The 26,996-nt window shown below is 34.4% G+C and overlaps 1 protein-coding gene across 1 annotated transcript; it reads left to right on the forward strand.

The window, feature by feature from the left end:
* Positions 1-24,310: 24,310 nt before the first annotated feature.
* LOC107016730 lies at positions 24,311-25,038 on the forward strand. Its single transcript, XM_015217116.1, has 2 exons — positions 24,311-24,567; positions 24,759-25,038. The coding sequence occupies exons 1-2, from the start codon at positions 24,311-24,313 to the stop codon at positions 25,036-25,038; spliced, it is 537 nt and encodes a 178-aa protein (XP_015072602.1).
* The last annotated feature ends 1,958 nt before the right edge of the window (positions 25,039-26,996 follow it).

The following is a 26,996-nucleotide window of genomic DNA, read 5'->3' on the forward strand; positions in this document are numbered from 1 at the left end:
TCTTGTCTAATGGTCTTTCAACCTCTTTAACGTATACTTTGAGAGCGTCCGCTGCTTTAAATTTTATTTTTCAATATATAGATAAATTCATAACATGAAAAATCATCAATAAATGTGATATAATATTTTTTCTCCACCAAAAGATGGAACATCAAAGGGTCCCTGCAAATATTAGTATGTAGAATTTCAAGAAGCTGGGTTCTCTTTGTGATGCTTTGTTGGTATTCTTGGTTTGCTTTCCTTTAATGCAATGTTAACATATATCGATATTAATAAAATTCATATTCAGATGAATCTCATTCCTTATTAATATATTTAATCTTTCTTTGGATATATGAATCAAACATTAATGACACAAATAAGCAGAACTTTCATTTAGTGAAAGTGTCCTTCCTTTCTACAGAAATGACACACGTCGGCCTTGAGTTCCTTATGAGTATCATGTGGAACTTTAGTAGGTGCTTTCTTTTGTTAAACCTGTTGTCCTTTACTTTAAGTCATTTACCAGCTCATTGACCTATGAGGTTAATAAAATGACCTCCTTGTTTCTTAAGTCTTGACTCCTCTTAAGTAAGCATACCGGATAATTCACTAACATCCATGTTATCCTTAATATTGTTATAGTCAATTTGGAATGGTCCATACTCAAGAGCAATTAGTTCAGAATAAACTGAACAAGGAAGATGTCTACCACTTTCATCCCCAAGGTCCAAAGTCTTGTAGCAATGTTAATCATCTCGATGATCTGATTTTGGATATTACGTCACGCATCAAACTTCAAGGTCGTAAGTTCATCCATTAGTGTATCAGTGAGAGACTTATTAGTAGAATGAAAATGTTCTTTCACAAATTTTGAGGTATTCCCTAGCACATTCTGTTTACGGAATATTACTCTTAATATAGATAGCAATAGTCATTTGCATAAACATAAGACTTAATCTGTTAGAGTCCTCCAGTGATTTATGAAAATACTTTTCATCCTCACTACTATTATCAGTAATGAAAGTAGGTTTGTCATTCAACAGAGCCAAGTCAAGATCTACACCTATGTGGAACTGGACTTATTCATGTCACAGTAACAGACAAAGCATGCGAATGAAGAGGAACAATTGCAAAATCGATATACATGGTCAAAATAAGAAAATAGTGTGAATTCAGTAAAACGTTAAAAATATATCATAATTCTCCTTTGGGTAAATACTACAACATATATCATAATTTAAATGCCAATTTTTATCTTTTATAGGTAATTAAATATTGTTAATCAAACATATACGACATCATTGGATATAAAATATATGTTTGACTAAAAACATTATTTTAGCTCATAATTTTCACTATTAAATGCTTAATTTCTAGCAATAGTAAAAGTGGATTTATCTATTTATTTTTCATAATAGGTATTTAATTGACTTGCATAGATAAATGACAATTTTATGAATGCATATTTTTCTTGACCATACTAGTTTGACCACATTAATGACTAACAAACTACATAAATACAAATGCACACATAGTATCATGAATTTTTTTGCCTGTGATTAATTTTATACATTTTAGTTTGACAACTTTGGTGACTAACAAACTTTAGAAGCGTAATGCATACATCAAATGATCATAAGTATGATATGTGTAGATGTTATTTTATCTAGTTTTATCACTTTGGTGACTAACAAACTATAGAAATTCAAATGCATTCATAATATCATAAAATTTTATGAATGTGAAAAAGTTTATACATTTTAGTTTGGTCACTTTGGTGACTACCAAACTATAGAACCATAATATGTGCATCAGGTTGAAAAACCATACCATTCACTCTTGAAATACTAAATATGTCAATAAATTATTAGTTATACTAATCCATATATGTCAAGTGTAACACCCCATAAATTTTTTTGAACTAAGACTCGAACTCTTCATCATAGTGAGTGAGATTTTACCAAATAATTAAAAATTTCTGAAGTATTAAGGCCAATTCACTAGATTTATCATCTTCAGTTCCAAATAGAATTAAATTGAAAATAGCAAAACCTGAAATTTTTCAAGTTAAGCTAAGTATGAATTTTGGGTTAACTTCAAAAGATCACAACTCCTAGCACAGGATGAGTTAGATATTCTACAAGATACCATAGGAAATATCTTTGAATTATCTTTCCAAAGCCTCCGAGTTTGCTAAGTTACAGTTTTTATGAGTGAGATATTATAGTTTAAAATTAGGTTGTCCGGTTAAGGAAAGTTAGCCGAAAATACTTAGTGGGTATTTTGGTCCTTTCCTAACCCAATCAGATTTAATTAGTTTTTAGTAATATTTTAGGGGTATAATCCTTTTATGTCCAATTTTATAATCCTAATATACACCTAGAGTTTCAGTTGAGAGTTCAAGAAGAGGTAAGAAAAGAAAAGAGGAGAAAGAGGCAAGGATGAAGGCGTTCGTCGCCGTTCCTGAGTTTCGTTGCGGATTTTCGCCATGGGTGTAATACCTAAGAGTTATTTCATCTTCCATTTTGTTGAGTTTGTTTTACCACACGGCAAACAAGTTATTTTCAGCATAATTTCTTTCACAAAAAGTTGAAGGATTTTAAGTTTTTGCTATGTGTTCTTAAGGTTCATTGTAGATCTTATCTTGTTGGCGTGTTGATGAATTCTTGAGATTAAAGTGGTTGTTTGGAGTGATTTTTTTTATTAGTGTTTACTTAGGCTGGGTAATTGAATCTAAGGTAAACATGAGAAAATAAATTGATTAAAAGCTACTTAGGGTTAGAAAATGAGAGAAGAATTCATCGCAAGCATGCATGGGCGAATGCTCTCACAAAAACTATATTACTTTCATATATAAGTAATGTTGAGTTTGATATTGTATTTCTTTAATGAACTAAGTTGTTTTATTGTATTATAATCTTTATATTTATATATATTGCATGTATTTTAAATTTCTTCATATACATAATTGATTTGAGTATATCTTGAGTTGAGTAATTCTTGAGTTGGGCAAAATCACGTAAGTTCATCTTATTCTCATCAACCTTGATTTGTTGTTTAGCATTCCAACTCGCATACTCCTACATTCATTGTACTGATGCCAGTTGACCAACATAGTTTTATGATGCAGACGCATGTAACAAGAATTGACACGCACCGGTTCGTTGATCCAATTTAACTCCAGAGTCAGTGGTGAGCCTCCTTTCATTACGGAGGATCCTTTTTATGCTTTTCAGTGTCTCTTGGGTTTGATTCACACTCCATGTTCTGAGAAAGATTTATCATCCGAAAAGAGGAAAAAATGGAGTCTTTGTCTAAAGAAATGCGTTGAAAAAGGGCAGACGTATAGAATCTTCAACGAGATAGTGCTTATTCAACTCTCTGAAAATGGAATCTACTCCAAACATATATTACATGGTTCTTTACTTCGACACGGTACAAATATCTAAATTTGATATTTTTAGATACTTTTTCAGACCTATTGCCAATACTAAGTAGCAGTCAAAAATTTGTATCCATATCCGCATATGTTTGATAAAGAGAATAATCTTATCTTTTGAGAATAATAAAAAATGGATAGTGTTCAATTGGAACATGAAAATGTGACTCAATTGGTCCTAGTTACTCTTCGGGGCGCAGTGGAAGAAGGGGAGGATTCTCGAATGCGGAAAAGGATCCAATGAATTAGAAAGAATTGAATGAGGAGCCGTATGAGGTGAAAATCTCATGTACTGTTGTGTAGAGTGGCAGTAAGGGTGACTTTTCTTTCAACTTTTCCACTATCACCCCAAAAAAAAGCAAATTCTGCCTTACGTATAGTTGCCAGAGTACTATTGACATCTGGATTTGAAATCACTGCTTATATACCCGGTATTGGCCATAATTCACAAGAACAATTTGTAGTCTTAGTAAGAGGGGGAAGGGTTAAGGATTTACGCGGTGTGAGATATCACATTGTTCGAGGTACCCTAGATGTTGTCGGAGTAAAGATCATCAACAAGGGTGTTCTAGTGCGTTGTAGATTCTTATCCAAGACTTGTATCATTTGATGATGCCATGTGAATAGATAGAAACATGAGAAGTGTATGCCTAACCCAATAAAAAAAGTTTCGTAAGGGGACTGGAGCAGGCTACCATGAGACAAAGGATCTTCTTTCTAAAGAAACTCGATTCGGAACTCTTATATGTCCAAGGTTCAATATTGAAATAATTTCAAAAGTTTTCCCTGACTTTGTCCGTGTCAGTAAGCAATTCGAAATACCTCGACTTTTTTAGAACAGGTCCTAGTCAAATAGCAATGATTCGAAGCACTTCTTTTTACAATGTTTCGGAAACCCAAGGACTTAAACGTATGGAAATGTAAAATACAGGATTTCCAATCCTAGCAGCAAAGGTAGGGAAACAGATACTCAAGTTAAAGTGAGTAAACAGAATTCCATACTCGATCTCATAGATACAATAGAATTCTACGGAAAGCCGTATTCGATGAATGTCGTATGTACGGCTTGGAGGGAGATATTTCATATCTTTCGAGATCCACCCTATAATATGGGGTAAAAAAGACAAAATAAGTGATTTTAGCCCTTATAAAAAGAAAATTGATTCTTGAACCCCTTTCAAGCTGATGTCACGTCGAGGTACTGCAGAAAAAAAACAGCAAAATCCGATCCAATTTATCGTAATCGTTTAGTTAACATGTTGGTTAACCATATTCTAAAACACGGAAAAAAAATCATTGGCTTATCAAATTATCTATTGAGCCGTGAAAAAGATTCAACAAATGGCAAAAACAAATCCACTATCCGTTTTACGTCAAGCATTACGTGGAGTAACTCCCGATATGACAGTAAAAAACATAATTTGACTGGAAAAAATCAAACCTACAAGAATTTATTTATTTATTTATTTTTACATAAACTTAGAGTGTATTCCGTGGAATGAATAAAATATTAGCTTGTAACAATATTGCAAATAGTTTATGCGAACTGTTACAAGAAAAAAAATTCTTTAATTTTTTTTTTTAAAATATAGTTATCAACCAATAATTGATGGACAATTAGTTTTAAGGACCACAATCCTTAGTGAGTAGTTCTTCACACTTGAGTTGCAAATTTACTGAGTATACGAGGTAACAGATACCCCAGTGAATAACCTTATTAGGACTCACATTCTATTAGAGTAAACCTTAATCAATGTAAACAGAGGATTTTGACGGGCATACTAACATAAATAATTTTCAATAGTGAAAAGAAGAGGGTACAAAATCTAATTCATAGATTAAGAGGCAGAATCAACTCTCTATACCTTTTGACTGTCACGTGTCATAAATTTCCACTAACTAACATATTCATTAAGATTATCAATTAAAGCAATCCAGGATCTGATACCACATGTAAGATTAAATTTTTTAATACATAATATCAGGATATTGAACGATAATCTTACATAGAGATTGTTAAGGGAACATACCTTATGTGGAAGACATCATCACAAAGAGAAGCGGAAATGTTAGTCATAAATTGGTTTATACCTCTTTTCCCTAACTTTGTGTTACCATAACTGTCAATAGTGGAATGATTGTACAAAATATGTGATAACCCTAATAGGTGGAGGGATAACCAATTTATAGAGGTTATGACTTAATCTAGTATGTCCGTACCAGATTATGTCATAACCTATATAAATTGGTTCTCCCTCCACCTATTAGGGTTGTCACATAATACAACAATAATTCCATCTTTGAAGGTTGTGGTAACATAAAGTTAGTGCAAAGAGGTATAAACCAATTTATGACTAACGTTTTCGCTTCTCTTTGTGATGATTTCTTTCACATCAGGTATGTGCCCTTAACAATCTCTATGTAAAATTATCATCTTCAAAATCCTGATATTATGTATTGAAGTATTTAATATTACATCATGGATATCTTACTTTGTTCACAATCTATTTATGTGTGAACTGTCCATCTTGTCGATGCCTTCAAGGTCAATCAGTAGAATAATGAAGTTGTAGAGCACTCTCGGAAATTAGCACCTTCTAAAAATTCGTATAGTTGCGAAGGACAAAACAAATATATTATAAATAACTTAAAGTCATAGTTAAATATTAATATAGTAACGATGAAACATCATCAAGACATGAAGTTAAAGAAAATATAAACAAAATAATGAATTTACAATCCAAAATCAGCGTGAATAAGTGATAAATGGACAATATACAGACTTAGTTTTTATTCCCACTGATGTTTTACTTGAATGCGGCAACCAAAAGTTTGGATGGATGAAGTGTTTTCGTATGCTATCACTACAGTCAATTTCACGTATGTGTAATGAATTTTACAGAATTAACAATTTTTTTAGAAAATCTCATTTAAAGCCAATTTTTGCCGTATAGAGTGAAGGTTGAAGATCATTTACTATTGGTGTTGATCATCTGAGTCTAGTTGATAGCTTAAGAAGCAATCCTATTTAAATAATTATAACTGTCTCACACGCACACACATATAAGGAGGAAAATAACCATTCCAACAGAGATTAAAGATTAGTTAAGATGAGAGTTTGATCAAATACTTATTTAAACATTATGTGTGGTTCTCTTATACTGTATTCTCTTTGTGTGGGTGATAGACCAACCATCCTTGAATAAAAACACAAACTTAAAGTAAGTAAATTTTAATTTGTAATGGAAGCAGTAAATCCTTTGAAAGGTTAAAGCGTCAAATCCAAATTAAAAGGTGTACTTTTAATGGTAGAACTATTATACCTATTGAATTGTATATTTGTTGGTTTTCGATAACTGGACGAAGTGTCAAGAAATGACGATCAAGAAATCGATCAATTTGTGATTCTTCATGTTACAATCTGAGCCTACACATGGATATGTTCTGCACTTGAGAACCATTATTGGTCCCCAAGCGAATTCGCATCCTGTCTAACTACAAGCGAAAGACTAACTTAAGTATACATAAGAATCAAATTTAAAGAAATGATCAACAATGTATTAAATCTCAAAAATCTTTGAATATACTACCTATTAAACATAGGTTTTTAAGAAAACTTCTAAACCTGAAACACTCTCCAAAACTCTGTATCTATGAATATCTATTTTACAGGTGGACGACTTATACCTTGTGGGGGTATAGAGAACCTCAACAATGTGGATCCATTAAGCTCTGCCAGAAGGTACTAAGGCTTTATATAAAAATTATGATCACGTACCCATGTTGGCATACATGGTTTATGAGAAGTGTGAGTTGTCTGGACTCATCCCCATATCGGTGCTCAATACTACTCCCAATAATATACATGCTGAATGTCTGAGATAATTGTCAAATCACCTCTTAAAAGAGGTAACTTCTCTTAAATATCTTTGAACACATACTCTTTTTATAAATTAAAGTTTCTCATTTAACTCAATGTAAAAACTAATACCGTTTGGAAATACTTAGTTCCCTAAAACTCTTACTTAATTCATATTAAGTCTTTCTCAAAAATATATCAAAATCATATATTTATATACTCATAGATGACTTGGGAAGTCTTATTTCATAAACATTGATGCCATATTTAGATACCATATTGTTTAAATATTGATGGAATACTCGACCACTAATCATGTTTTTAAAAACTCTTTCTCAAACTCATCTTCTCTTTATCAAAACTCTTTTAAAAATAAAAAAGTTTGCTTTAAAAGATTCATAGAAATTAGAACTCAAAATAGGGTTCATGTTAAAATATAGACATGGCCAAATCAAACTCAAGGATCCCAATAGCAATTCAAAAAACTCAATAATGGAAACTCAAAACTCAATGTACTACTCATCTCAACAATACTCAATTAATAGGGTTCATGTTGAAATATAGACAAGAAAATGCTTCCAAATCTCCCTCGTAAGGTTACAAAATGGAGAAGAAAGTGAAATGGAAGAAAGGGGGATGATTTTTGCCATTATTTGAATATTTGACCCTTAGTTGACTATGTTTAACGAGGTTAACATCAACAAAATTAGCTACCTAATTTATTAAAGTCTCAGAACGGACCCTTGAGATTCATTCGAGACTCGATAAAAATAAACAAAATGTGCTTCCCTACTAAATTCGACATTTGGACTCAATGGAATCATCGTATTTTTGAAAAAAGATATTTTGACAGGAATACCCTCCAGGACCTCTTTTTAGGCCTTAAGCTCAACTACTCACCTAAACACACAACTCTCAACTAAGGCCTCGAAACCTTACCAACAAGTCTACTCCCTCAAACTTGACGTTCTGAATGCGATGGAACTAACAGAATTCCCATTTAATGCTCAACTGAAAATGTTGACAAAACTCAACCTATTAAGAATTCACAACTCAAGAGGAGTCAAATTATTAAAAACACAGTTGATCGCATTGGGGACTACAAAAACCAGCCTCGAAACACAAACTAAGCATGAAAATACTACATGGAAGGGAATAATGGTCATTTCATAATTATAAACAACATTAAAAACAATGAGACATTACAAGTCGATCTCCTATTATTTTTGGATCCATTATTGTTTGCATCTACAGATTATCCAACATGGGTACGATTATGATTGCTATATAATATGCAAGTCCAAGGGCCCGTTTGAGAGTAACATAGAATTTTGTGTCAAGGTTTCCCAATGTTTGATCGTAGGTACAAACATGAGTTGGCTAACAACACTTACCACAAAAGCAATGTACAGATGAGTCATATTAAGGTAGTTTATTTTTCAACAAACCTTTTACATGTAACATCTCACAACTACAAAGAACTAGAACGAAGTGTAAAATGTGGAAATAGTTACTTTTTAAAGTATAAGGAAATCTGGAAAATTTTAAGTAAGTTAAAGTGAGTTTTTTGTCAAATTAAAATGAACATAACTCCTAGATCAGGATGAGTTAGGTGTAGCTTCAGATATGGTTGGAAAGCTCTTTGAACGATCTTCCCAACACCTCCAAGTTTGTACATTTCGAAGTAAGTATGCTTGGTGTCTTGTTTAGGACCTCTCAGGGTCTTATACATTATTTTACACCTGGGGTATACCCAGTGTGGTGAAGAACTTGGTATTCTGAGAAACTGGCTTAGAAAGGTCCTAGGATGTGTCATAAAGCACGTTAAGTAGAGTATTGTTCATAAATATAAAATGCGCCATATTTATGAATATGGCTATAAGATGTTTAGAAAATTCCATTTTTTCATCATTCTAAATTTTTCGATTGAGTTAACTCTAAATGTCTCACTTCTTATGTGTCTAATCTTTTTCAATATATTGCCCCTGAAGATTGTATTTAAGAAGAATAGGAATAAGAATGTGGAACAAGAAGCTCCTCAAGAAGCTCCTAAAGTTTTAACCGACCATTTTGTCGAACAAGAGACTAATGCGGAGTTTCAATCAAATGTTGGCTGAAGTCGTGAATACTCCAGTCAATAGGGAGATTGTGATACCCTTGAACCCTACCCAAATGCTGGTATGACTGCATCTAGAGTAAGGAACTTCACTAGGATAAATCTCACATCGAGGGTCGAGGAATATCAAGAGTTCATTGATGAGGTATAAAAGGTGTTGTTGATTATAGAAGTCACGACGTTGGGTGTTGCTTAAAATGTGTTCAATGATAGAAGGAAGAGAGAACAGTTGATGTGGGTCCTCTTGATTGGGAAAACTTTAAGGTTTCTTTCCTTCACATGTTATTTCCCCTTGAGATGAGGGATACAAAGGTACTTGAGTTCATTAATCTTCATCAAGAAAATATGTGTGTGAATGAGTATGCCTTGAAGTTCATTCAAGTTTTTTGATATGCTGATATAATGGTTGTCGATCCTAGGGCAAGGATGTGCAAATTTGTTTTGATAGTATCTGAGATGGTGGTAAAGAATGTTGTTTTGCATGATCATCAATGAATTGGATATTTCTCATCTAATGGTTCATGCTCAATAAATTGAAGAGGAGAATCTTAATGAAAGGTCTAGGGAGGTAAAAAGTGGAAAGACTTGTGATAGTGACTATTAATGCTCAAGGTCTAATGGACATGATCATTCTAAGTTCCGACAAAGTTTTTTTGGTCAATGTTCCTCCAAAGTCTTGCTGTCAAGTTTAACAAAGAAAATATGTCTTTTTTTTATGTCAAGGTCCTCAAAAGTTATGACTGTCAAGTTTAACAAAGAAAATATGTCTAACCCTAAGACTCAAGAAGGAAATAATGGTGGAAATGGATCTTAGTTTCCACATGCCAAAAGTGTGGTAAGAGTCATCCAAGAGAAATGCTTTATTGTGGTAAAAGTTGTCACTCCTTGAGGTATTGTCCATCTATAAATGACAAAGGAAAGGATTGTAGGCAAGATCCATGTAGTTGTTTGGGTTCAGGTTCTCCAAAGCCAAACTGGTTCTATGCACTTTAGACTCGTCATGAACAAGATGGTCACCACATATTTTTGTCAATATGTTCAACGTATTTCATCTTGATATTTATTTCTTGCTTGATCCCGGTTCTATCTTTTCTTTTGTGGCCCCGTATGTGGATATGAGATTTGATATTCTTCTTCAAGCGTTGTGAGACCCTTTTTTCGTCTCTACTCTTATTGGTGAACCGAATGTGGCTAAGAGAGTCTATTGAAATTGTGTTATCTTCTTATCCCATAGAGTCACTTATGTTGATCTAGTGGAGCTAGACGTTTATGTTATTCTTGGTATAGATTGACTCCATTCTTGTTATGCTTTTATTTAACATAGACCCATAGTGGTTAAGTTCCATTTTTAAAATGAGTCCATCAGAGTGGAAAGGGGGAATTTCTATGCCTAAGGGTCACTTTGTTTCTTGTCTTAAAGCTAGAAAAATCATCTCTAATGGTTTCATATATCGTATTGTTCGAGTTAGGGATACGAATTCCGAAACCCCTACTCTTGAGTTAGTCCATGTTGTAAATTAATTTAAGGAAGTGTTTCCTGGTGTTACTCCCAAAAGGGAAATAGACTTCAGTATTGACCATCTCCAAGATATGAAACCTATATCTATTTCTCCTTAGTAGATGACCCCGATAGAACTTAAGGAATTGAAAGAGCAATTAAAAGATTCATTATTTCAGGGTTTCATCCAACTGAGTATCTCTCCATGGGGTGCTCTCATCTTGCTTGTAAAAAGGATTATTTCCTTTTCATGTATATCGAGTACCGACAATTGACAAAGTCACAATTAGGAACAAGTAACCTTTTCCGAGGATTGATGATTCATTCGATCAACTCTAAGGAGAAAGCTACTTCTCTAATATCGACCTCAGGTTAGGTTATCACAAATGGAGGGTTAAGGAGGATGAAATCTCGAAGACATTGTTTTGGACTTGGTATGGTAATTATGATCTCTTAGTAATGTCGAATGGGTTGAATAACACTCCAGTTTCATTTATGGACTTAATGAATATGGTATTTTAATAATACCTTGATTTGTTTGTGATCTTATTTATTGATTACATTTTGATGTATTCAAGTATTGACGATGATAATGTCGATCATATGAGGACTGTGCTGAAAATCCTCAAGGAACAGTTCTTTGCAAACATTAGTAAATTCAAGTTTGGTTAAGTTTTATGGCTTTTCTTTGCCTCATTATCTTCAGCAAGGATATTGAGGTAAATCCTAAGAATACGAATGCGATTAAGAGTTGTCCTAGACTCCTTCCCTTTTAGATATAAAAAATTTCTTGTATTTGGTGAGTTATTTCAGAATGTTAGTGGAAGGTTTTCTTCGGTTGCCTCTCCATTGACGGTATTAACCCAAAAGAAACTAAAGTTCTTATTGTTGGAAGCTTGTGAGAAGAGTGTCCAGGAATTGAAAAGTAGACTTACCTATGCTCTAGTGTTGACATTTTCCAGAAGGTTCTGATGGGTTTGTTGTTTATTCTGATGCTTCAAGAATTGGGTTAGGACGTGTTCTTATGTAAATGGGAAATTCATTTATTATTCTTCAAGTCAACTATAAATGCATTAAAATAACTACCCTACAAATGATTTGGAGCTAGTGGCGATTGTTTTTGCCTTAAATATTTGGAGGCATTATTTGTATGGTGTTCATGTTGATGTACTTACAAACCACAAGAGTTTGCACTATGTGTTCATGCAAAGGATACTTTTTTTTCCATCGTAGATGACTAGAACTCTTGAAGGATTACTGCATGAGTGTTCTCAATCACAGAAGCCTAAGTAGGACTTAACAATATAAGTGAAACAACAAATGGAGGACTCACTCATAGAATTAATAATATAAGTAAAACAACAAATGGAGTACTCACTCATGCATATAATTAAGTCATAAGATGATTTTTAAATGATTTATTTAAGTGAAAAAAAGGAAAAGATAAAAAGGTAATACTAATTGAGTGCACACAAGATAATAAAAGAGACAAACCATATTGAAAAATGATGGGAATTCTCAAATTCTATCAATGACAGTGGTAGATTAAGATGAATATATATACAATTACCTTGAGCTAATAAGATGATTTTAAATGAATTTTTTAAGTGAACAAAAGGAAAAGAGAAAAAAGGAAATGCTAATTGAGTGAACACAAGATAATAAAAGAGACAAACCATATAGAAAAATGATGGGAGTTCTCATTCTCTATCAATAACAGTGGAAGATTAAGATGAATATATATACAATTACCTTGAGCTCTAATTTTGAGGATTTTGAATCACTAGTCTCATAAGAAGCTCCTTCAACTATGGTTGTAACCTTGTCCATCTATTTAAAATGACAACCTAAATTGAAATATCAATACCAAATTTGGAGACACACATGTATTTTCAAGATAAAAATTAAATTGGCTACATGAATTAATACTATTTCTATCAAAACTTGAACATATCATGAAAGATATAAATAATTTAGCTTGTATGCGCTTATTAATTAAAAGTTATTTAATACAAAATCTAATATATTTGATGCAATATAGAAATATCATGATTAATACATACTAATATATACACTCCATTTAAGTAAATTACGTTTGAAAGCCTTTAATAGAATAAAATTTAGAACCATAAGTCTCAAATCAGTTTTCATCAACCCATAATTAAATCAACAAGTGTTACAATCACATAAATGCTTGAACAAGCTCAATCAACCGACCATATAACATATAACAATTGATTTGAAGCTATTTAGGGTTTTCTAAACGAAATCACTTGAATTGGAAGAGTATAAAAGCTTAAGGATAAAAAAGTTCCATATTCACATAAAATTGTTATAATACAATCAAGCTCTCCAAATTCATATCAACCTAAATAGAAGTCATTCAATAAAAGCCAAATTATGATTTTGACGGCACCGATGATTTTGATATACCCAAAAGATAAATTTCATAGATAATAAAATAGAAGATTTAACCATAATCATAGTAAACCTATAAGTAAAACAAAACCCAAAGAAGTATAAAAAAAATAAACAACAAACAAAAAAGAGACAATTACAAATTATTAAATGACATCACAAAAACATGTTTCCTTTCAAGGGAAATCATAAATCCAATTATTAAAACCAACAAAAACGAAAAGCAATTAAATTAAAATATATAAAGAGAAAAAAGTCAGAAATAATGAGAAATGATATACCTTTCACCGGAATTAAGAGTTGAGACTTAGATTAGATGGAGAACAAGCTCGATCAAAGATAGCAACACTGATAATGACCCATATGATAAGGCAAATATGCTAATTAATCCAAGGTGGGATCATTTCAGGTTACCAGGTCAAACAAAAGGTGTGGCGGATGTGAAAACCCTAATCTAAAAGTACATATATATTGGGAGAAACTTTAGGGCTTGTCTAGGATGGGTTGTCCTTTTGCTTTGCTTTTTATTGGATTTGGGTAAAAGGCCCCAATTAGAGATGTATTGATTTCATATTTTATTAAGAAGAAATTACTTTCACCCAAAAAAAAGAAGAGATCTCAACACCCATTTTCAACATAAAATGAAGAACTAACAACATCCAGATTAATTCGAACGGATTTCCAGATTGAAACAAAGAGAAAACCCTAAGATTTATAGAGAGTGTGAGTTCAAACAAATGATAGAGAAAGTATGACATGTGAGAAAAGATTCTGTAAGACATCATTTTCCCTAGAACAAAGAAGAGTCCTAAAATGTGATAAATTTATTTAAGTATTAATAAATAATGTAATCATTTTTTTTGCAATAAAAAGGAGTACAAAATAATCATCAGTGAAAATATGAACAGAACTAATATAATTAAAAGCTGGTTTTCTTTTAAAACATGTAAAAATTTAAAAGTTTGTTAATTATTACCTACGTTAACTATTTTGTCGTAAAATTAGCACGTTTAAATGTCTCGAGCATACACCGTGGGGTGGACAACATTCAGAATCATTCTCTGTCCTGACTTACTACTATACTAAATATTATGACACTATGCAGTGAGTTTTTAAAAGATAGAATGCAATAAGTTTAGAAAATAAACTCAAAAACTTTATAGATGAAATCTTAATAATAAATATATTTGTAAAACAACTGAACTATGTCTTACTTGGCTCATCTATGAAGCATTTGACATGGTAAAGATAGGTTGTTGGGACAAGCTATCCTTCAGCTACGTGAAAACTTTACTAATAAAATATGCTAACTACTAAAATTCAAGATAAACTTGATCCATCCCAAGGCAAGGATGTCTCACTAATGCTTGAAGAAAGTGATCCTACTAATGCGACTAATGATTATCTTGAATACTAGATTCTAAATTATAAAATAATGCAATGTTGAATGATGTATGTACATAGAACGTACGGCATGTGAAATAGACAAATGAAATAACTTGTTAAATTTGAACAGACTGAGCTAAGTGAAGAACCTCATAGACTGAAACAAAAATCTACTAGATAATAAAACATAATGTATACTTTAACAACAAATTTGACTCGTGGTTGTCGGGCAATTTTGGTACTCTGAAGTTTTCCATATGAGATAGTATGAGTCGTACTATCAAAGTACGGGCCATACTCTAACTCATAGTGCTATGGAGTGAAATTTTCAGATTAAAAAGTCTCTAGTAAAATGATCATAACATTAATCTTTACTCGAGATTTGGATTAAAGAACGGTTATGGAGTTCGAAAGAAGACTCAAAGATATTTAATTTAATAAGTAGAGGTACATAAACTCTTCATATTCAAAGAAATATGATCATTTGAAGTTTACTCTTCCATTGTCTTATGCAAAAGCTTAACTTGAATATTTGACTTCAACTTTATGCTAGAGGTTCCTTATGGCTCTTGTATGCCCCTAAAGTTTCGTTCTTGAAATACAACAAACATGAAAGGAAAATGGAGGGAAAACAAAAATATTTCTATTTGAATTTGTGCAACGTTACAATCTTTATGATGTCTTTTAGAATAGAGATGTAATCCCCTGATTCTTAACTTTACAATTCTTCTTGACTCGATAAAATACTTTTATCTCAATACTTGGAGTGAAGACTTCTTTGTATATGGTAGACTTGCAACTCACCAATGAAGAACAAGGATTTTTATGTATTTTCTTGTCCTTACGGTCTTATATGAAGACCCCTTTGTGTAGGTTTGAGCTAGTATTTTAGGGGTATTTTGGTCCAAGTAATTAAGAGGATCTTGTGCTTGAAGAATGTGAATAGGGCTTGTCTTGTAATTTAATGAGTGATCCAACTATAATTTCAACTTTATTTAAGTCATATCATTTTGACTTAAAATATTAATCTAAATTTGTTAATCAATAATTTGACTTGATCAACGGATAAAGAATTTATTATTAATCTGGATTTAATAGGGATTTATAAATAAACATTCGTTGTCCACAACCTTAACATACATACAATACACTTCTAAAATTAGCAATTGATCTTAAAGTAGAAATTTTTGAAGTATTACACATGCATGTCTTGATGAAACATATGTATCATTGAAAATATTGTATACCTGCTAAGAATAACAAAGGAAATGATGGTTTTCATTCAATAAGAGTTTGCTTACATAGTAATTCAGAAGACTACTTTAAAAATCTAATAAACTCCCAATTATACTCCCATAACTAACCAGTTCAACATAATATTCAATAAAAGGGAGAATGTGCAAGTACCCCCTAGACTATGACAAAAAATTATGAGACACACTTTAACTAAACTAAAGTCCTATTAGCCCCTCTGAACTTAACTTTGTTGTATAATATACACCTATTGTCTTACATGGAACACTTCGTGACCCCACGCAATTAAGGCGCATAGGAGATATTTTAATGACACATAAGCCAAAAAGGTGCACAAAAATACAAAAATGATAACTTCAGGGGGGGTATTAGGACCTTAGTTTAGTTAAGGTGTGTCTCTGGCATTTCGGTCATAGTCTAGGGGGTACTTGTGCATTTTCCCTTTAATAAAAACCTACGATACACTTTAATGAATTTTCCACAAGTACATGATCTCCAGAAGTCATACATAATAGATGCATATAACGAATATTATATTGAAGGAAATTGGACAGTGTCACCCATGTGGATCTACCCGAATCCAACTAAATGAGCTTCACCTCCAACTATTGCTCCTTATTTTGTCCAACATCTGCACCATTGGGTTACGCCATAGATTATTGGGTTACGCCATAGATTAGCATGTAATACAAATGATGAAGTCTACTTTTCTGTAATAAGGAAACCACAAACATACCCTAAGAGACATGTTGTTCTTTTTTCATTATTATCTACAAAATATTCGCTACAAATAGTAAAAGGAGTAGAAATGTAGATCTTCTATCATACAAACATCGTTAAATAGATATATTAAAATCAATGAAACCCTTTTAGTGGCGGTATTTTGACAATTTGTGGCGACCAATTTTGGCGCCGCTAAAGGTCTAGTCCTACTTTCGCACATTTAAATGGAGGGATTAGTTGATGTGGGTTGATATTTCTTGAGGGAATTTTTAGTCTATTGGGATAATAGTGACGCATCGTTTATACCAAAATGTAATGGAGGGTGTAAGTGGTCTATCTCACAAAATTCACGAGCAATTTTAACCCTTTTCCCTACATTTTATTAATGAACTTCATCTAAAAATGTAAAACATTGATAATATATCATTCAATTGGCTAAATAAGGTAAATGATCAAATATTCATTCATTTTTATTTTGAATTAGAAATATCACCCAAAAGGATAATAATAGAAATTAACTTCTATTTTTTTCCTTAAATATTTTGAAAAAGTTATTTAAAAGGATGATAACGGAAAATAGTATTTGATTTTTTTCCTTACATATTTTTCAAAAAGTCATCCAACTTTATCTAGTTAATGTCTATAGTCATTTTGACTTGAAATAAAATTTCTGAAATCTTGGAATCCACTATATATGAACGTCCAATCGACCATAACTGTCAGAACTAGCAAACTATTTTGTTCAAATGGAATGACAGTCACGGACGTCAAAATTTAATTTTTCAAAGGAAGTACAATCTCTCATCATTTCACGAGAATTATGGATCTTCCATAGGTGATCGTGATTGAAATTGTTTCAACATTGCCAACCAATCCCATTTTTCGACGTAGAGCTGTTTGTAAACACTGGTATAACCTTTAACTTACGACCCTTTGTTTTTTAACATGCATCAAACAAGAACCCTTAATTTCTCCAGCATTTTGTTTTTGTATTTTCAGTGCAATCCGTTGCTTCTAGATCTCAAAGTAGAGTACGATTATTATGTTCACCGCTGTAACAGAACCGTTCAGGTGACCCCTAAGTTTCACTTCCATCCAAGGACTGTGATTTTAGTTGGCTCTTGTAATGGCTTTATCTGTTTGGTAGGTTGTTTAACGCATATTGATAATCATTTGTTATACATTAACAATCCCCTTTTGGTTGAGTATTTCAAACTTGAATTTCCCAAATATAAATGGGAGATAAGTGTTAGTCAAGTTGCTTATGGGTTTTTCTTTAGCAAAGTCTCTGGAGAGTATAAAGTATTTAGATTAGTTGATAGAAAGGTTCAGGATGATACCAGATAGAGCATCAGAATTAGAGGTTATACTCTTTGAGTTTATGAGAAATGGAGAAATGTGGGTGAAATTTCGTGTCCTGTATGGTATTATTTTGGTAAGGCTAATGTCAATGCTCTTCATTGGATATATAGCAAAAAAACTGACAACATTTACTCCATTGATGTTGAGACAAAATAGATCAAGTCCATGCATGCTCCACCAGGTTCGGAAACTCCATTCTCGAACTTAAGGCTAGCAGAGTTGGAGAACTATCTGTGTTTGACTGAATAATATCCAAAGATGGAGTGTTAATATTAATATATGGTGGATGAAAGAGTATGACATTGCAGAATCTTGGACTAAAACTAGCATGTTTGTACTGATAATATCCAAAGATGGAGTGTTAATATTAATATATGGTGGATGAAAGAGTATGACATTGCAGAATCTTGGACTAAAACTAGCATGTTTGTGGAATCTATTCGGCATGGTATAGTTATTTATACTTTTAAACCGATATTTATTTGGAATGATGGAGAAATCTTATTTTACAACCTCTCAAAACTATCGTGGTATAATCCAGAAATGAACATGTACATGGTGGTTAATGTTGATGGTGATGTGATTACATCAACTAAATACATTCCAAACTTTTATTCGCTCGAGACTGTCATGGGGGATGACTTTTAAGTTTCAAGTCACAAATGTTTATCTTAAGATTGAGATAGATTAGAATAGTTGTTATATCTTATTTCCTTTAGGATATGATGTTTTTCTTTTGCACTACAGAGAAATTGCTAAAAAAAACTGACAAACGAAAAGCAACGGACGACATCTCTCTGAAAAACGAAGCCAATTTCCACACTACCAGTCGCTTTTGAATAAAATATATTTTATAAGATTATTCTACAGAAAGCAGTGGACATCGCTTAGTCTGTCGATATATATAACATCGCTTAGTCTGTCGACACACACACACACACACACACACACACACATATATATATATATTTAAAATAGTTATAGACGTTGTCCGTCAGTATTTATTAAAAATAATCACACTATCCATCGCTTTTTATTAATTTAAAGTGATTTATTATTTTTAAAGAAGCAACGAAGAGCATTTCATACTCCATCGCTTTTCTGACATTTCGCGTTCTGAAAGAAGTAGGAAGGAGTTAATAATTGGAAAAAGTAGTTTGTGGAAAAAATAAAAATTTGGAAACTTTGTTAAGTTGAATAACTTGAGTTTTAGTTGATATCAAATGGCCATAATTTCTAGCTAAGGATTCATTAGGTGTACTTCTAGATATGGTAGAAAATCTCTTGGAATAATCTTTCTAATGTCACCGAGTTTGCACAATCTCGAGTTTGTATGAGTGAGTTATCCCCATTAAAAGTTAGGTTGTTCAAATAAGGAAAGATAAATATGTATTTTGGAATGGTATTTTAGTATTTCCTTACCCTTTTATTTAATTGATGTTTGTTAATTACTTAGGGGTCTAAACTGATCTTAGTCTGTTTACGCTTTTGGAATAAGAGTTAGGGTTTTGAGAGTTGAGAAAAGAGGAGAAAGGAGAAGAACGATCGTTCTAGTTTGATCGTGAATTTCGTCAAGGGGTGATCCATACAATGTATGTAAGATCCCATAGTGTTATTTAGTTCACCCATGCAAAAACCATGATTCAATTCAGCGAATTTAAGTCTTTGAAAGGTTTAGAAATTTAGTTCTTGATGGACAATGTTGAAGGTTTCGTTTGAATTCTTGTGGGTTGTGTTATTGAAGTTCCTTGCGATTTGATTCATGTTTCTAGGTGTAATTCTAGTTTGAATCTATCATATATTGAGGGTATAAATGATTCTATGTTTTTGGGGAAAGAACCAATTAAATTTAGTGGTTTACAGATGAAAAACGAAGAAGAAAATTTGGGGGTCATCTGGGAGGGTCTTGGCGCTTCGCGCCCCTCATAGACCCAAAGACGGGCCTTTGATCTTTTACCTCTGGGGCGCCGTTCCAGCAAGAGTTCCCCAAGTCAGGTTCTGTGTAATGATCCAAAAAATAATAATAAATAAGAATAATGGGTACTTAAGATGATTTAATTATTAATTAAAAATCTAAAATTTTAAGGGCATAATGGTCCTTTCGCGTATTAATTAAAATAAAACAGGTTTGTATTAATTTAATTTAAATTATACTGGCTAAGTTTTGAATCAGTCTCCTACTCCTAATAGTTCTCTCTCTCTCTCACGCTTCTTAACTCTCTCTCTCACGTTCTCCATCTTTCTCACGTTATTCTGCCAAATATCAATAGTTCTTCACGCTTGAAGAACTCACATGATATTTTAAGAAAAACAAAGCAACCAAAAAAAATAATATTAAGGCGAAGAGAAGTTGTTCGTTGAGTTGTGTGGACGTTGAGGTAACTTGGACTGATTTTTGGAGAGAGTTTTGGGTAGCGAATTCTTCGTTTGAACATCAATAAAGGTATGAGTTTCTCTCATGGAATTCTTTCTCCAAGAGTACTTTCTTTCGAACGCATCTTAAACTCATAAAACTAAGGTTGTTCCCCCTTCGTATGTCCTTGTCCTTAGTTCCCTAACGAATTTGTAGGATGGGTATGTTGTGCTGCTAGATTTTTGCATGAATGATGTGTTTAAATTAAATGGAATGTGTTTATGTGCGGGAAATCACGATAATGACCATCAAAATATGACCGAAAAAGTGGATGTATGGGCGTGTATAGGGCAGTGTTTTCGGCACTCTTTTGGGGTGTATAAGTGTGTATTCATTGTGTATTTTATGTGTTTAATGGGTGTACAATGCGATGTTCATTACGATGAAGTATAGTTAATTGAATAACTATCTTATAGCTACTTAAACTTATGAAAAAAATGCACCTAAAAATGGTTGGAGAAGGACAAAAAAATTTCCAGATTTTTGTACCCTTCAAAAGAGTAAAATTCTGAGTTTTTTAAAATAAAATAAATTAAGTGAGGTCAATGGGAGTCGAACTCAAGACCTCACCTGCGAAAGACACTGAAAAAAAGGGGTCTGGGGGGATTCGAAATCGGGTGCTGGAAGAGGAAGAAAAAAAAACAAAAGGAAAAAAAAGGGGGGCTGGGGGCGGGGAATCGAACCCACGACCCCCAGTTCGCAAAAAAAAGGGGGGGGGGGATGAAAAAGGGGCTGGGGGAGGGAATCGAACCCACGACCCCCAAACACGAAAAAAAAAGAGAAACGCGAGGCGTGGGAATCAATCCCACGACCTCAATGCAAAAGGGTAGGCGAAATAAGAAAAAAAAATGAGGCTGTGGGGATTCTATCCCACAACCTCACTACAGTCGCGCCCATTTAATTAAATTAAAGAAAGAGGGGCTGTGGGGGTTCGAACCCACCACCGCACAGCCTCCTCCTCAGCGAAATTAATTGGAAAATAAGGGGGGCTGTGGGGGTTCGAACCCACAACCTCCCTATTCAAGCGAATTTATTTAAATTTTTTTTAATTAAAATACAAAATTTATTCTTTCATGTAAATATGGAGATTTAATTTAGAATTCTAATTAAAATAAAAAAATTAATTTTTTTATGTAAATATGGAGATTTATTTAGAATTCTAATTAAAATAGAAAATTAATTCTTTTATGTAAATATTGAGATTTAGTTTAGAATTCTAATTAAAAATAGAAAATTTATTCTTTCTCGTAAATGTTGAGATTTAATTTAGAATTCTAATTAAAATAGAAAATTAATTATTTCATGAAAATGTTGAAATTTAATTTAGAGTTCTAATGTTATGACTATTAGAAATAAAATCAATGAAAAATATAGATGATATCCAAGTGATTCAAGATTTGGGTTCTCGTGCCCAAACCTCCGTATTGATACATAAATCATACGTGAGTAAAATATTCAAGAATAATGCCATCTACTTAGATCAAAAATCAAGATCTTGGTATATATACAAGATATATAAGTCTTGTAATACATAATCTTAGGAAAATAAGAATCACTTAACCAATGATAAATGAAGCCCCATGGCTTGTATGTATAGACTCATAAGGTTAACAAACGTTCAAGAATAAGTGAACCTAAGATATACGTATTGAAATGAAGAATGTGGTGACAATCATGATGTGAGGGTAATGTATATGATGAGAGCAATCTCAAATGAGCGTAAGTAAATGTTACCAACATGTACTCAGCAATGAGAGTGTAAGATAATGAAGAGATCAGTCTCGATGAACACTCTAATGAAAATATTGAGTTTAAAATACTTAATACTAATGATGAGAGGAGAAATCATCTATGGAGCTATGATGTCCTCATACTAGAAGCCAACTTCCATGATGTATGAGTTGAATGAAATGGAACTTTATACTGAGCACCGATAGGCTAGCTATGAGCGGTGATGCCTTCTTTAGGAAGGGCGGAGGTTCACATAACTCTCATGAGATGAGACTGTCCGGCTTGCCGGGTATGGGTCTCCATACATCTCCTACTCTTTGAACCTATAATGCCACTATAGGGATCTGGCGGGGTTAAATTCCCATATACGCTAGCATGTTATTGAATCGCTTTGGCCGGTGATTCCACCTCTTTTTGGTGTGCTGGAGACACTGGATTTCATGATGCTCACGTGATCTTTGTCGATTAAAGTTAAAGTTCCCAATGAATGAATGAGGCCAGCCTCAAATGAATCATATAAAGAAATGAATGATACCGAAGGTGTTAGGATAGGATAATCAAGAGGTGAGCTAGATTCAGGTAATGACATTAAGTTACTCCTGATCATCGCACAGCAAACCCGATGAAAGTCTTAAACTACATCCTAGGTATAGCTGGTGTTTGCACTGTCCTATGAATGAATTGAAATGAAATACGTATGAAGGAATGAAGCAGACTCTGTGTTTGCTAAAGAAGGCTCCCTAGTTGAGGTCCCATATGTTGAGCCCTAATTTTTGGAAAGTCTTAAGGTCAAGTCCATGATAACAAGGTCTCATGGCATATGAATGAATAATGTGAAAGAAACTATGTGTTATATGTTATGTGCTATATGAAGATGTTATGTGTTTTGTGCCATACGATAATTATAATGATGCATGTCACTCTCGTGGCATAACTTTCCCACTCTCATATTATCAAGTCCACTGACTTGACTTCAAAAAATCATGTTGTTAGGAAAGAGCTATTCTTCCTCATGCATGTCCCTGGTGTGTGCTTGCATATACCCATACTTAGTACAAGTGTGTACTAATTCCATACAAACATCTACTTTCAGGTGCAGGCGCAGGTGGACGATAGAGCTACAGGTTCGTTGTTGCAGCTATCCGGATGTCAGCATTCATCCGGAGTTTGGTAGGTCCTCATGCTTTCGAGGATTCTACTATTTTACATTCTAGCATAGTTTTAGAGTTGAGCTAGTGGAGCATGTTCCACTAGCGTTTCTTTCCTATTTTGGTTCAGACTTTGTATTGGTGTTATTTTGGCCGAATATACAATTAATACTTAATGAATTATTTCTTTCAGTTGCTTTTTCTTAATTGTTAGATGGTTGATGATGAACGATTACGAAATATAAAGAATGTTTAGCAAGTATGACTAAAGAATCATAAATTTCAATTTTTCCGCTAAAACTAACCTATGTAAAGTAAGAATGATGTAAGTAGGCTTGTTTGCAACCTTTGAGAGGTCAACGACGCCGGTCTCGTCTGGGGTCTAGATTCCAGTCGTGACAAAGTTGGTATCACAGTGCTAGGTTAAATTCCTAGAATAATGAGTTCACATCAACCACATTGAGTAGTTTCTAAGTCATGTTAGTGAAGTGCACCACTATCTTGGATTAGAGACTGCATGATGCGTAGGAAAAACTTCCCTTCTTCTGATCTTATTGTGATTTTTTTGATGTCTGAATTCTTGGGGTTATGAACGTGTCTGACATTAATCCTTGTTGTTTTCAGAAAATGAACACTTGGAGAACTAAGGGTCTGAGGACGGGCGCAGTAGCATCTAGGGGTAATCAAAATCAACCCCAGCCTCCAGCTGAAGGAGTGGCCATGCCAATTAACCCAGCTGGGTTGACTGATGCGGAGGTGAGGGAATCTATAGCCCAGATGGCACAGGCCATCACGATGCAGGCCCAGGTTATGACTGCCCAAGTCAACTGGCAGGATGTTCAGAGGAAAAACCCACCGATTCGCAGCATGGCTGACAGACTGCGAGATTTCACGAGGATGAATCCTCCAATATTCACAGGGGCTAAGACTTCAGAAGATCCTTAGAAATTTATAGACGAGTTTCATAAGATCCTGGTGGCCATGGGGGCCACTGATATTGAGAAGGTTGAGCTGTCTTCCTACCAGCTCAAGGATGTTGCACAGACTTGGTGCAAAATGTGGCAAAATAGCCGTGTCCTAGGTGGAGTGCCAGGCACATGGGAGCTGTTCAAGACAACATTTTTGGAAAGGTTCTTCCCTAGAGAGATTAAGGAGGCCAAGGCTGAGGAGTTCATCAACCTTAAACAAGGATTGATGACGGTCAGAGAGTATTCGCTGAAGTTTGTGAAGCTATCAAGGTATGTTACTTCCCTTAATATTTATAACAAGAGTGAGGAGAGTACTTAGCTTTATTGAAATTATCCAGGTATGCTACTTCCTTGGTTTCAAACAGCAAGGATGAGATGAGCAGGTTCCTCACATAAATCAATGGAGACCTGGAGGAGGAGTGTCGGTCTGCGATGCTCCATGATAATATGGACCTTTCTAGATTAATGGTGCATGTCCACCAGGTAGAGGACAGCCGAAAGAGAAGAGGTGTACGTGATATTAGGAGGCCTAGGCCTCAAGATCAGGTAGGTCCCAGCCATGGAGGCCATAGAAATATTTTTGGCGTCCGTGACCAGCCCAAATTCAAGAAGGGGCAACAGAGTTCTGGGATTTCTAACCCTCAAAGAAATACAACACCTAGAGGAGGCAGACCCGAACCCAAGAGGGGCAATGGAGGGGAGATGCAGCGTCCAAAGAAGACTTGTGCTAAGTGTGGTTGAGCGCACAGTGGAGAATGCAGACAGGGCACTAATGCATGCTTCGGTTGTGGTATGAGTGGACACATGGTCAGACTGTCCCCAGAAACAGAGGTCAGGCTGGAGGTAATGCTCAGCCTAGTCCTACCACACAGAGTGCAGCAGTAGCCGACCATCCCAAGAGGAATAGATTCTATGCCGTAAAAGGCAGGGAGGAGCAGGAGAAGTCCACTGATGTGGTCACAGGTATGCTGCAAGTATTCTCAACTTCTGTTTATTCCTTACTTGATCCAGGGTCTACGCTTTCCTTTGTGACTCCTCTGCTTTCCCTTACCTTAGAAATACTAACGGAAGTTCTGAATGAACCTATAGTGGTTAGTACGCCTTTAGGAGAAAATGTAAGAACTTATAGGGTATACAAGAATTGCCCAACAGTTGTGAGTGGCAAGACTATGTTTCCTAACTTGATTGAGTTACCCATGCATGATTTTGATATTATTCTTGGCATGGACTGGCTTCACGGCTATTATGCTTGCTTGGACTGTCGTAGTAGAGTGGTGAGGTTTCGCTTCCCTAATGAAGAAGAGTTAGTCTGGGAGGGGTACAATCCGAATCTTCCTAACCCCTTGATTTCACATCTTAAGGCCAATAAAATGATGGACAAGGGGTTCCTATGTCATCTTGTAAGTGTTAATAATTTAGATCATGTCTATCCTTCCATAGACTCGGTTACTGTAGTAAATGAATTCCTAGATGTGTTTCCTGAAGATTTGCCTAGAGTCCCTCCCCTTCGAGAGATTGACTTTGGTATCGACTTAGAACGTGATACAAAACCAATCTCAATTCCTCCTTATAGAATGCTCCAGCACAACTCGAAGAGTTGAAGCTGCAGTTAAAAGATCTCACCGATAAGGGTTTCATTCAGCCGAGCATATCCCCTTGGGGTGCTCCAGTGTTGTGTATAAAAGAAGAAAGATGGGACCCTTAGAATGTGTATCGATTATCGACAGCTCAACAAAGTCACTATAAAGAATAAGTATCCACTTCTCAGAATCGATGATTTGTTCGATCAACTTCAAGGGTCTAGTTTCTTCTCTAAGATTGATCTTCGTTCAGGGTATCATCAGCTTAGGGTTAGGGATGGGGATGTCCCAAAAGCATCTTTTCGTACCCGTTATGGTCATTATGAGTTCTTGGTTATGTCATTCGGTCTCACGAATGCACCTGCTGCATTTATGGATCTCATGAACAGACTCTTCCGTGAATACCTTGACTCTTTCGTCATAGTATTCATTGATGACATTCTCATCTACTCTAATACCAAGGAAGAGCATGAATAGCATTTGATACTAACTTTGCAGGTACTTAGACAACATCTGTTGCATGGCTAATTTAGCAAATGCGAATTTTGGCTTAGATCAGTGACCTTCCTGGGCCATGTTGTGTCCGATCAAGGTGTAGAAGTGGACCCCGGAAAGACTGAAGCTGTTAAGAACTGGCCAAAGCCTCTTACTCCTACCGATATCCGTAGCTTTCTTGATTGGCTGGTTACTACCCAGGTTCGTGGAGGGCTTTTCTTCCATTGCTGCCCCACTTACAGCCTTAACAAAGAAGAAATCCAAGTTTTACTGGACGGAGACTTGTGAGAAGAGTTTCTAGGAGCTCAAGGACAGACTCACTTCAGCCCCAGTGCTTACTCTGCCTAAGAGTGGCGAGAATTACACTGTCTATTGTGATGCATCTAGGGTTGGTTTGGGATGTGTTCTTATGCAGGCTGTTAAGGTGATAGCCTATGCTTCCAGACAGTTCAAGGTTCATGAAAAGAATTATCCCACTCATGACTTGGAGTTGGCAGCTGTGGTATTTGTATTGAAGTTGTGGAGGCATTATCTGTATGGAGAACATGTGGATGTGTTCACGGATCATAAGAGTCTCCAGTACGTGTTCACGCAGAGGGATTTGAATCTACGTCAACACAGATG

The sequence above is a fragment of the Solanum pennellii genome, chromosome 4 (genome assembly GCF_001406875.1).
Source record: "Solanum pennellii chromosome 4, SPENNV200".
Classification (NCBI taxonomy): domain Eukaryota; kingdom Viridiplantae; phylum Streptophyta; class Magnoliopsida; order Solanales; family Solanaceae; genus Solanum; species Solanum pennellii.